The sequence below is a fragment of the Heloderma suspectum genome, chromosome 2 (genome assembly GCF_057233095.1).
Source record: "Heloderma suspectum isolate Gila_16-S chromosome 2, 16-S_ref, whole genome shotgun sequence".
NCBI classification, from domain to species: domain Eukaryota; kingdom Metazoa; phylum Chordata; class Lepidosauria; order Squamata; family Helodermatidae; genus Heloderma; species Heloderma suspectum.
This window is the reverse complement of record NC_139459.1, coordinates 141,092,114-141,104,716: the sequence shown is the minus strand read 5'-3', so window position 1 is coordinate 141,104,716 and position 12,603 is coordinate 141,092,114. Positions and strand designations below refer to the sequence as shown.

At 45.5% G+C, this 12,603-nt stretch overlaps 1 protein-coding gene across 1 annotated transcript in view; it reads right to left on the bottom strand.

The window, feature by feature from the left end:
• The window catches only part of IGFBP7 (insulin like growth factor binding protein 7), a 28,339-nt gene extending 16,592 nt beyond the window's left edge, over positions 1-11,747 (bottom strand). Inside the window, exon 1 of the mRNA XM_084835078.1 lies at positions 11,167-11,747. Coding sequence (XP_084691204.1) covers positions 11,167-11,617 — 451 coding nt within the window. The 5' untranslated portion in view covers positions 11,618-11,747. The remainder of the gene's footprint in view (positions 1-11,166) is intronic.
• Between the last annotated feature and the right edge of the window lie 856 nt (positions 11,748-12,603).

Sequence of the window (12,603 nt, the reverse complement as noted above, 5' to 3'; positions counted from 1 at the left end):
TAGTTTTCTCTATTATTTGCACTGTTCCCAGCAAATAAACTCATTTTGCTTACTTATTCTACAATGATGTTCCATGGGAACGCTTCATTGTTTTCATTCCAGAATCACACCCACCCACTGTAGCGTGTGAGCCACAGATCGCAAACAGCAAGATTAACATGCAGGCCTTATTATTGTGAAATTATGTTTTGGCATCTGGGAGGTCAAGTCAATCAGAACGCCCTCTCATTTCAGGTGAGAAAAGAGGGCTCCGTAGGGAGATCCCTTGATCTGCAGCTGAGTATAAAGTAGTTTGTGTGGAAATATTGTCAGCAAGATTTGCAGAAGACTGACAATCCCTCTTAAATACCTTTTTCTATTGGACTAGAGGTTTAGTCCCAACAAAAATGCAACATGGATTAAATGAGGAAAAGAAATGACGACCTTATCATAACCCCAAGGAGTTTGTGTACTGGGCATCATTCCAACGTCCTGATTCAGCAAAGGTCATATGCATGCTTTTCTGAAAATATTTGGAATTAAAGCACTTATTTAGGGGCTTATTGGAACCAAATCCCTGTTGCCCTGAGTGACCAGTTTAGTAGCATTACAGAATAGCAAGGAGCCTTTAAAAGCATTATAATTTTCTCTTCCTCCTCCCATAGCCTAATACCACTGAGTTTCATTTAAAAGTTAAGGCAGAACTAGATGGGTTAACTGAAAATAGCATCCTGTACCAAATCTCTCTCCCCATGCCCACCTGCTGCCCCAGTTTAGACACAGTTCACAACCCAACAGCAAACCATGGGTTCTCTTCCTGGATTGATTAACAACCCATAGTTAACCCATAGTTCCAGATTCACATGTAAAAACAACCCACAATTCAACAAACCATGCTTTGTTGTCTGTCATCATGTGCAAACCAGGTCAGCATCTCAGGATAGTGAACTAATGCTTTTTTAATGAGCTAACACTGCCAGTGTACCTACTTGCTTCTCATCTGCTCATCCCCTAAACCTATAAATAAGCAGATATTTCATAAACTCTAAAAAGTCTCTCACACTCACAAGGAAACTCATCCTGTGACTTTTATTGCCAAGGAAACTGAGAGGGTGAAACATTTCATAAAACCCCTTGACACAAGCCTAGAAAAATCTCAAGTGCCTGATCTCTTAAATCCCCATTCAGAATGTTTTTTCATCCTTCTTATAGAGGCTGGCAGTGGCTTCTGGTGCCTAGGAATCTGAAACTTTTTTGATTGCGATCCTGCCAGTTAATACTTCATGAACATGATTATACTTTTGCCAAGTATGGTACAAGGATGAATTTCTCTTAAAATGGGGTCTAAAAACAAGTTTAGATTACATCTGTTTGGATAATCTCATATTTGCAGCTGTACACTTTATAAATTGATGCCACACATAAGACTAGAGGCTGGAACAAACTTTAACTAACTCTTATTAAAACTTTATTTGCAAATGGCTGATAACCTAGGTTTCAATTCTCCTTAGAGACAGAAAGACTAAAGTCATACGTAACAGCTAGTTTCCAATTTGACTTGGAATGTTCATTTAAATAAATTGAGGATAAAATGAAGAGGTGGAGCTGTGTTGGTTTCCTTGGAAGAAAAAGGAAGAATATAAATGTAATAACTATATTTCACCTATGTGAAGGATAAAAGCACAATGCATTTGCATAACAGCATAAGGAACACAGACAGCACAGCTGCATGCAATTCAACACTGCACCCTGCATTTGCAGGGGGATTTGAGATGATGTAGGTGGCAGTTTAACTAGATCCATCTGTACTGCACCCTGAGGATTTTTGTAGATAATATCTTTTGCTAGGAACCTACAACAGCCATTAATAGAAAGTGACTAGGTTAGTTAGGGGTATAACTTCTACTGCAATATTTTTAAAACTTAACGAACTATCAATCTCAAATTCCCTAAGCCACTTAAATTGGAAGTCACACCCTCCAACCTGGAAGTCCATCTCCCTAATCCTAGATTTATGGGAGGATTGGTAATGATCACACTGGGATGGGAGAATGACATTCTGATGAGATCAAATCCGCCCTCTTTTTATTGTTACTTCACCTTTTCATAGCTGAGACCTGGAACTGATAACAGGTTTGGAGACTTTGCTCTGGGGGGGTGGGTAGTGGATTGGCATATACCACAATAATGTGCAAACTCTGCTCACCAGCAGTGGCTAAATGTCCCTCAGCTGTTCCTCAGAAGTTAGTAGATTTCCTTATTGAGAGCGCTGCTGACCTACCTCCAGGGATAAACTGCAATGGCTCTATGAAGTTTCCTTAGGGACCTTTCTTTGGCAACTTTAAAGCAAATCTCCATCCTGTGTGGTCCCTTTCCTTTGATCTGTATGTTCCCAGCCCATGCATAAGACTGAGCACTGCAAAATAACCAATAATTTGATTTTATTTTGTTACACTGAAAAGTGTAAAGCTCATTTTCAGGAGTTATAGTGATTCACTGTGACAAAGATACTTGAAAGCTCAACAAACAGTCAGAGCAGGGTATCCTCTGGGACTCTGTCATGCCCTTGGAGGGAACCTCAAATACCAGGACTTATTACCTGGTACATCTACATTTTCATGAAGGCAGAGACAGTTAAATTTTTTGCCCAAATGCAAATAGCAAGCACATGGAAGGCAAATCTGCATAAACTCTACCCTCAGAAACAGCTTGCCTCAAGCAGAATACACTGTATGATGATGCCCTCTGTTAATCTGGTTGCTGGCAAGTTGGTGACTTCATGCTTGCTTCCTACTTGCTCACTGCTCTCACCTCTAATCATTTATCAGTGTCGCACTACCTTCTCCAGCCATTTTCTTCAGTGGCACAGCAGGGTATAAAAAACTATCTACCAACAGCCTCATGTCATACCAACAATAACAGGAACACTCACAAGTGTGAATAATGGAATCAAAACAACAGACACATGTTCATAAGGAAAGTTTTGTGTTAAAATCAGTTAATTGTCCAGTCACTAATAGCCTGTTACAAGACTTAAATACAGGAGTTTTCTTCTTAAACAACATGGTATATACAGACTTTTGAAGCAACTTTTTGAAGCAATAGTCAGAGAAGATCTAAGATTAAAAAAACACAACTTCCAGCACTGGCACATGAAGCTGGGTTGTGCTGTTGCACTAGGTTAGGATCCTGCCACTTGATATGGGCTGCAAGGGGTACAGTGCCATCCTAAGCATGTTTCCTTGGGGAAAAGTCTCACTGAGCTCAGTAGGACTTCTCCAACACCAGGAGTGGCTCTGTTGAGGACTGCAGCTGTAAATAGTTGAAAATCTGTAAATCAGTCAAGTAAAAACTTTATTTGAGTTATTGCTGATGGTCAATTTTATTTGATAAAGGCACATTTTAGTGAGGCTTTGCACACACTTGTGTGGGGGGTTTGGGGGGGGTTGTTGCTATTTTGGTACTGGTGTGCCACAGTAATTAGGAATGTAAAAACAAAGCAAGGAAATGTTAAAGCTACAATCCAAACACATGCTGAAGTCCACTAATTTCAATAGGTTAAGCTCACCTGTATTGTGGCCAAAGGATGGCCTTTCCTTCTAACAATGCATGGTAGCTTTTGTTTACTACATGATTAAAGATAATGCTATCTTGCAGTTCCTTCAAAATATTTAAAAGGCACTTGCACTGAAATTTTGGTAAGACGCAACTTGATTTAAGTTGGTTAAAGGGCAGATAATGAATTAACTAAACATTCTTTAATGGGTGGCCTCCCTGAAGTACTGTTTTCCAAGAGTTCAATGACATCTTTCCAGCATGGGGTGCTTTTTCAAATTCATGGCATGACAAGCAACTTATCCTTAACAAAGCAAATTGTTCGTCTCTTGTAAAAAGAGGGTTTAATTCCCTTTCGTCACACTTCCTGTGGAAAATATGCACAGCAACAGAGGTTCCAAAATATCATGTGAACTGTGTCCTAAAAAGAAGGCATCTGTTAGACCTAATAGCTTCAACTGCAAATAATGCTTAACTTGGCCTGTACTGTGGGTGCTTTTGCCTGTGGAACCCTGCCACTGCAGAAGATCAGACCAGACAAACCTTGAGATAACTTTCAAACTTCTATGACAAATACCCACATATTTCTATTTTTTAAGTGCAAACCAAATGTGGAAAAATATAATATACTATAGTTGCCCCAAACCAGGATTTTAATAACCAAGGAAGGGTAAGAAACACGGAGCTTGGGGACACATTGCATGCACTAGCTGGTCACCAGACACAAAATATGCATGCACACTATTCAGATTAGCGTACACATACTCATAGAAGAATAATAGAATAGTAGGGTTGGAAGGGGCCTAAAAGGCCATCGAGTCCAACCCCCTGCTCAATGCAGGAATCCAAGTCAGAGCATCCCTGACAGATGGCTGCCCAGCCTCTTCTTGAATGCCTCCAGTGTGGGAGAGCCCACCACCTCCCTAGGGAATTGGTTCCACTGTTGCATTGCTCTAACAGTCAGGAAGTTTCTCCTGATGTTCAGCTGGAATCTGGCTTCCTGTAACTTGAGCCCATTATTCCATGTCCTGCACTGGGATGATCGAGAAAAGATTCTGGCCTTCCTCTCTGTGTCAACCTTTCAAGTACTTGAAGAGCGCTATCCTATCTTCCCTCAGTCTTCTCTTCTCAAGGCTAAACATGCCCAGTTCTTTCAGTCTCTCTTCCTAGGGCTTTGTTTCCAGTCCCCTGATCATCTTTGTTGCCCTCCTCTGAACCCTCTCCAGCTTGTCTGCATCCTTCTTAAAGTGTCCAGAACTGGACACAATACTCCAGATGAGGCCTAACCAGTGCTGAGTAGAGGGGAACTAGTACTTCCCGGGATTTGGAAGCTATGCTTCTATTACTGCAGCCCAAAAGAGCATTTGCCTTTTTTGCAGCCACATCACATTGTTGGCTCATATTCAGCTTGTGATCGACAACAATTCCAAGATCCTTCTCGCTTGTAGTGTGGTTGAGCCACGTATCCCCCATCTTGTAACTGTGCATTTGGTTTCTTTTTCCTAGGTGCAGAACTTGGCATTTATCCCTTTTAAATGTCATTCTATTGTTTTCTGCCCAGCGCTCCAGTCTATCAAGATCACTTTGAATTGTGTTTCTGTCTTCCACGGTATTAGCTGTCCCGCCCAATTTTGTGTCATCTGCAAATTTGATCAACATTCCCTGCACCTCCTCCTCCAAGTCATTAATAAAAATGCTGAACAGCACTAGGCCCAGGACTGAGCCCTGCGGTACCCCGCTCCTTACCTCTCCCCAGTTTGAGAAGATCCCACTGCATGCATGCACAGTTTGATAATTACTGCCACAGCAGCACTACTAAATTTCTGAATTTTGCACAGCAGCCAGATGTGCTCTTTCCCAAAGATCACACAGGTCTTCCCCCACTGTTGTTTTCCACAGCCAGGCTCCCCCCAAATCACAAAGCTCCTTGAGAAATTGCCTTTCAGTTCTGATCCTAAAAGCGTTTACTTAGACGTTAAAAGCAGTCCTAAGCAAATTTACTCAGAAGTAAGTATCTTTCTATTCAATGAAACCTACTCACTAGTAAATGTGTTTAGGACTGCAGTCGAAGAGCCATTTTTGCAACAGGACTTACTCCCAAAAGGTTATGCTCAAAATCCTACAAGATAGGCTTCAGCAGCATGTGAACCGAGAACTACCGGAAATACAAGCTGGGTTTCGAAGAGGCAGAGGAACTAGAGATCAAATCGCCAGCATTCGCTGTATCATGGAGAAAGCAAGAGAATTCCAGAAGAACATCTATTTCTGTTTCATTGACTATGCTAAAGCCTTTGATTGTGTGGATCACAACAAACTGTGGCAAATTCTTAAAGAGATGGGAGTACCAGACCACCTTACCTGTCTCCTGAGAAACCTGTACGAGGGTCAAGAAGCAACAGTAAGAACCGGACATGGAACAACCGATTGGTTCAAAATTGGGAAAGGAGTACGACAAGGCTGCATATTGTCGCCCTGCTTATTTAACTTATATGCAGAATACATCATGAGAAACGCTGGGTTGGATGACTCCCACACTAGAGGCGTTCAAGGCGAGGCTGGACAGCCATCTGTCGGGGATGCTCTGACTTGGATTCCTGCATTGGGCAGGGGGTTGGACTCGATGGCCTTGTAGGACCCTTCCAACCCTACTATTCTATGATTCTATGACTCACAGGTCAGAATTAAGATTGCCGGGAGAATTATCAACAACCTCAGATATGTGGACGATACCACCCTAATGGCAGAAAGCAAAGAGGATCGAAAGAGCCTCTTGTTGAGGGTGAAAGTGGAGAGTGCAAAAGCTGGTTTGAAACTCAGCATTAAAAAAACAAAGATCACAGCATCTGGCCCCATCACTTCCTGGCATATAGAAGGGGAAGAAATGGAAGCAGTGACAGATTTTATTTTCTTGGGCTCCAAGATCACCGCTGACGGTGACTGTAGCCATGAAATTAAAAGACGCTTGCTCCTTGGGAGGAAAGCTATGGCAAACCTAGACAGCATAGTAAGAAGCAGAGACATCACCTTGCCGACAAAGGTTTGTATAATCAAAGCTATGGTTTTCCCAGTAGCAACGTATGGCTGTGAGAGCTGGACTTTAAGGAAGGCAGAGTGCCGAAGAATCGATGCTTTCGAACTGTGGTGTCTCGAGAAGACTCTTACGAGTCCCCTGGACTGCAAGGAAGTCAAATCAGTCAAATCCTAAAGGAAATCAACCCTGAGTGCTCATTGGAAGGACAGATACTGAAGCTGAAGCTCAAATATTTTGGCCACCTAATGCGAAGAGAAAAGTCACTGGAAAAGACCCTGATACGGGGAAAGATTGAAGGCAAAAGGAGAAGGGGAGGGCAGAGGATGAGATGGCTAGATAGCATCACCGATGCAATGAATATGGACTTGAGCACACTCCGGGAGAGAGCAGAGGACAGGAAAGCCTGGCGTGCTATGGTCCATGGGGTCATGAAGAGTCAGACACGACTGAACAACTGAACAAGTGGGTTTAAGACTGGAATTACTGAACACCCAGCACAGTTAAGCATGGGGCTGGGCAAGGTGGACCAACTTAACACAGCAGACTTGGGGTCACCTACACATGTGATTTAGTGTGGAGGGAGAACACTTCAGCGTCATTCACGTCACATGATGTTGTTGCCACCCCACAGCAACCCTGTGGTTCCCCCCTCGAAAATGCGCATTTTAAAACTAGGATGGCTGGACAGCTGGAATTCAGGTACAAAAGGAAGTACTTTATCACATAGCACATGATTCGATTAGGGAATTCACTGCCACAAGAAGTGATGATGTTCGCTAGCTTAGAGGGCTTTAAAAAGGATTAAATGCATTCCGGGAGGATGGATCTATCAATTGCCACTAACCACAACAGCTGAATCAAGCTTCCACAGTCTCTGAGGCAATAAAAAAAGAATGGTTGCAAGAATGGTTAGTCTTGTAGCCTCCCAGCAGGACTCTTCTTACGTTCTTATATCCCTTGATCTCCACTTCCTCCTGTCTGAGGCCATGCTCTTCTTTAAAGAAAGTGACATGACGTCATACTGCTTAGTTATGTGTGTGTTTTTAAAGTTATCTCTGTGCCTTTCTCTCACCATGGAGCAACTACAGCCTGTCGGCAAACACGTAGAATTAAGGAACAAGACTTCCCTCTGGGGGAGATGGCAGGGCTCCACGTAGGCCTAAGCCCTTGCCCCCACCTTGACAATGTTCTGAGAACATAGTCGGGCATTTAAACTTTTAAAGGTTACAGCTTTTTTCTGTACTTTGTGCCTGATCTTCCCCACTCACTTTCATCACTACTCTAAGGACCAGACTAGGAGTGGTGGTGGTGGATCGTTTAAACACAGACTTGTCTTAATCACACAGGGTTGGATCCAAGATCTGTTTTCCATGAGAGAAAGGGACCTTCTGTGAGGGGAAGGGCTCTGCTCATGGAAAGTCCCTCTGCCTGATTTTTGGGGACCCCCCTCCCACATTCAGCTCATCCCATTCAGCAGGGTCTCCTGACTCCCTGTGTAGCATTTTCAGGGGGCTGAAGGGGCTGCCGTGGGAAGAAGGGCAGACCCCTCCTGCCGGTACAGTTGATCCAGCATAAATCTGGATCCATCCCACAGAATTGGACATTTATAATATTAAAAGGGGTGTATACATCAGGCAAGGTGTACAGAATCCACATCATGCCTGCTGCTTAAACTCCCCCTCCCCCAGCTCTTTTCAAGGATTTTCTCCTCAACTGAGCTCTGATACTGGAGGGGTGCTTAGCTGAGAGAAAAGTCCTTGGAAAGAGGGGCTGTGGGAGGTAAGCAGCAGGAAGGGAGACGGCTCACGCCTTTTACCTGGCTGTCTCTTCTGGTGTTAAAAATGGATAACCCCAACCCCCTCTTTCTAGATGTCTGGGGCAGATCCATGTTTAACCACACCAACCAGAATACTGGACTATAGGAGGCTCTTTGATCTGACCTAGCAAGGCAATTCTTATATCATGGACCAGATATACGATTACCATGTTTGGAGTACTGCCCTGCCCCCAAGATGATGAACTAACCACACTTTAATTTGACTTAGGAGATGAGAGCAGTCCTGCTGGACCACACAACCTCTGCATGCAACATTAGATGAGATCACATGTATTGATTTAAATTCTGCATAGGATCAGGCTGTATATAGCATGTCCCATTCCAAGGGACATTGATCAGTAACAAAATCTGTTAATTACCCTACCCAATTCCTGGCTGCCAAAAGATACACAGGCTCAGGCAAATCTCGAGAGTAGAGAATTCCAGAGTTGAATGACAGCCACTGACAATGCCCCTCTGCACAACCTTGCTGTCCTGACTGGCACATGGACAAGCTAGGCTTCAGCAGTATGCGAACCGAGAACTACTGGAAGTACAAGCTGGGTTTCGAAGAGGCAGAGGAACTAGAGATCAAATCGCCAACATTCGCTGCATCATGGAGAAAGCAAGAGAATTCCAGAAAAACGTCTATTTCTGCTTCATTGACTACGCTAAAGCCTTTGATTGTGTGGATCACAACAAACTGTGGCAAATTCTTAAAGAGATGGGAGTACCAGACCACCTTTCCTGTCTCCTGAGAAACCTGTATGAGGGTCAAGAAGCAACAGTGAGAACCAGACATGGAACAACCAAGTGGTTCAAAACTGGGAAAGGAGTACGACAAGGCTGCATATTGTCGCCCTGCTTATTTAACTTATATGCAGAGTACATCATGAGAAACGCCAGGTTGGATGAATCACAGGTCGGAATTAAGATTGCCGGGAGAATTATCAACAACCTCAGATAAGCGGACGATACCACCCTAATGGCAGAAAGCAAAGAGGATCGAAAGAGCCTCTTGTTGAGGGTGAAAGAGGAGAGTGCAAAAGCTGGTTTGAAACTCAACATTAAAAAAACGAAGATCACGGCATCTGGCCCCATCACTTCCTGGCATATAGAAGGGGAAGAAATGGAAGCAGTGACAGATTTTATTTTCTTGGGCTCCAAGATCACCGCTGACGGTGACTGTAGCCATGAAATTAAAAGACGCTTGCTCCTTGGGAGGAAAGCTATGGCCAACCTAGACAGCATAGTAAGAAGCAGAGACATCACCTTGCCGACAAAGGTTTGTATAATCAAAGCTATGGTTTTCCCAGTAGTAATGTATGGCTGTGAGAGCTGGACTATAAGGAAGGCTGAGCGCCGAAGAATTGATGCTTTCGAACTGTGGTGCTGGAGAAGACTCTTACGAGTCCCCTGGACTGCAAGGAGGTCCAATCAGTCCATCCTAAAGGAAATCAACCCTGAGTGCTCATTGGAAGGACAGATACTGGAGCTGAAGCTCAAATATTTTGGCTACCTAATGCGAAGAGAAAACTCCCTGGAAAAGACCCTGATGCTGGGAAAGACTGAAGGCAAAAGGAGAAGGGGACGGCAGAGGATGAGATGGCTAGATAGCATCACTGATGCAATGAATATGGACTTGAGCACACTCCGGGAGAGAGCGCAGGACAGGAAGGCCTGGCGTGCTATGGTCCATGGGGTCATGAAGAGTCGGACATGACTGAATGACTGAACAACAACAAACAATAAACTAACAGTGACTCTGAGCAAGTGCAGAGTGCCCCAGCCCCTCAAAGAATTATCACAGTCTGCTCATGCATATTTAATGGGCACAGTTTCTTTTAGAAATGAGTGGCTGGGGTTGGCTGCTACTTAGGCTTTCAAAGTGGGTGAGAGCATTGTGGGAAAAATGAAATTGGTGCCAACAGGTGCCTGATATCGAATAGTGGACTAACCACCAGATAGATATTTTTAAGGGTGCCCGCCCCAGGACAGTCAGCTACAGAGCGCCCCATGGGCTGAGAATGCTGGTGCCAGGCCTGCACTCAGAAGTGCCAAGGAGTTTATTCCCAGGCATGTGCATAGGATTGCAGCCTGGCTCAATGTCCCTACTCAGGCATGAAAATCTTGGGAAAGTCATTTTCGCTCAAGCATCATGGTGTTGTTGTGAGGATGAGGTGAAATAACCTCACATGCTCAGTAAAATGTGTTTGAGTTGCATCTTTTGTGAAATTCAATATTCTTAAATAGGTTTGTTGTTAAGGTGTGTGTGTGTTTTAAGAAAACTCTTTAAAAGCCAGTGTGCTATAGCAGTCAGAACACTGTACTGATACTCGGGCGATCCGGGTTCTAGTCCCCACTCGGCCATGGGGCAGTCATTGACTCTCGGCCTAACCTACCTCACAGGCGTGTTGGGAGGATAAAATGGAGAGGAGGACCATGTGGGCCACCTTGGATTCATTGCAAGAGGGAAAAAAAGCGGGATATAAATGTAATAAATAAATAAATGAATAACTGCACATAATTACCGCTGCGCTCCAGAAGCCAGGGCGGGACAGGCTAGGCAAGTGCACATTCGACTGCCAGCACGCACGCGCAGCTGTGCACGTTCCCTCAGGGTGAGAAGCAAGGCCCACCAAGTCCAGCGGGGCTTCAGCTACGGCCAGGTTCAAGCGCGCGCGCGACTCTGCCGCCTTAGCTTCGCCAAGCCGCTCGCGGTCTGCGCCGCGCCCTCTCACCCCCGACCTTCCCTCGCGCCCCGCGCGCAGGCGGCGGGCCCTACCTTGCTCGCAAGGCCCCTTGTTGCGCTGCCCGACGGGGCGCTCGCCTCGGCTCTCGGCGCGCAGGCTGGCCGCCCGCAGCTGGCAGGGGCTGGGATAAGTGAGGCCGTCGCTGCCGCACACCGGGTAGCGGCTTTTGCAGACGCACACGCCGGCCGGCCGGCCTTTGGCTCGACGGCGGCACTCCAGGCCGGCCGCGCAGCGTCCCCAGACGACGGTGCCCCCGCCCGAGGTGCCGGTGCCGCACGCCTCGCCCTCGCCGCGGGCGCAGCGCCAGCAGCAGCCGCAGCTGTCACGCACCTTGCCCAGCGGGCAGCCCCGGGGCGGCAGCGCGGGGCACTCGGCCGGGGCGCAGGGCGGGCAGTTGGCGGGGGCGTCCGGCTGCCCGAGCGCCGCTGAGCAGCAGTAGCTGAGCAGGAGCAAGCAAGACGGGCCGACCCAGAGAGCCGGCATCGTGCGGAGAGGCTGGAGGCGGAGGGGATGTTGCTGGGGCCGGAGGTGGATCTGAAACTGCTGGCTTAAGGCAGGACACGAAAGAGCCCGGACTCGAAACTCCACCTCCGCTCCCCGCCTGCCTGTGCCTGCAAGTAAGACTCGACCCAAACAGAAATTATGCGTGGTGGGGAGGGAGGGAGATGTATTTTTTTCTCCTCGGGGTTACCCGAGGGGAAATTGGCAGGAGGCTGAGGAGGGATAGGACGTACTCCATCGCACATCGCCTCAGTCCATTTGTGGGATTCACTGCCACACGATGGCCATTACTTTTCAGAAGGACTGGACAATTTCATTATTCATCAGGGGCACTTCGTCGTGTGTGTGTGTGTGTGTGTGTGTGTTTTATGGTTGTTGCCTTGAGCTTCTGGAAAGGCAGCATTGTTCTCTGTCAGAGCAGTTCAGAATTGTTCCAGGACAATCATAATTTCTGGCAATCAAGACGCTGGATAACTTTGCTGCAGCCAGAATGGATTTACATCACATCAAGACAGTTTTTTTCTAATTAATTTCATAGTTGTGAAATTTCAACAAAAAACAAAACAAAAAAGCGGGGGGAATGTAGCTACAAAAATGTGTATATATCGATTACGATACATGCATATGAAATGTACGTATATATGGAAATATGGCTTTCTAAGAATTATACATAAAAAGCAGACCAAAGATCCAAGTAAGTATCCATTCGCAGGTGTGAATACCACCCGTTCAAATGTTGAAAGAGTTGTAAGGTCTTCAGTCCATTGCATTATAGGAGGTGAGCATTTATCCTTCCAGTGTTGTAATATCGGTCCTTTAGCTGTCAAAAGGGTGCAGAGAATCCATTTGCACCAACCATGCATTAACTTCCAGGAAGCAGGTAGATAATTTAAAAGGACATGTACATCAGTAAATATTAAAGAGTGTATCTGTATAATAACTTCCTCCCAGAAAGAGGCAACTATTGG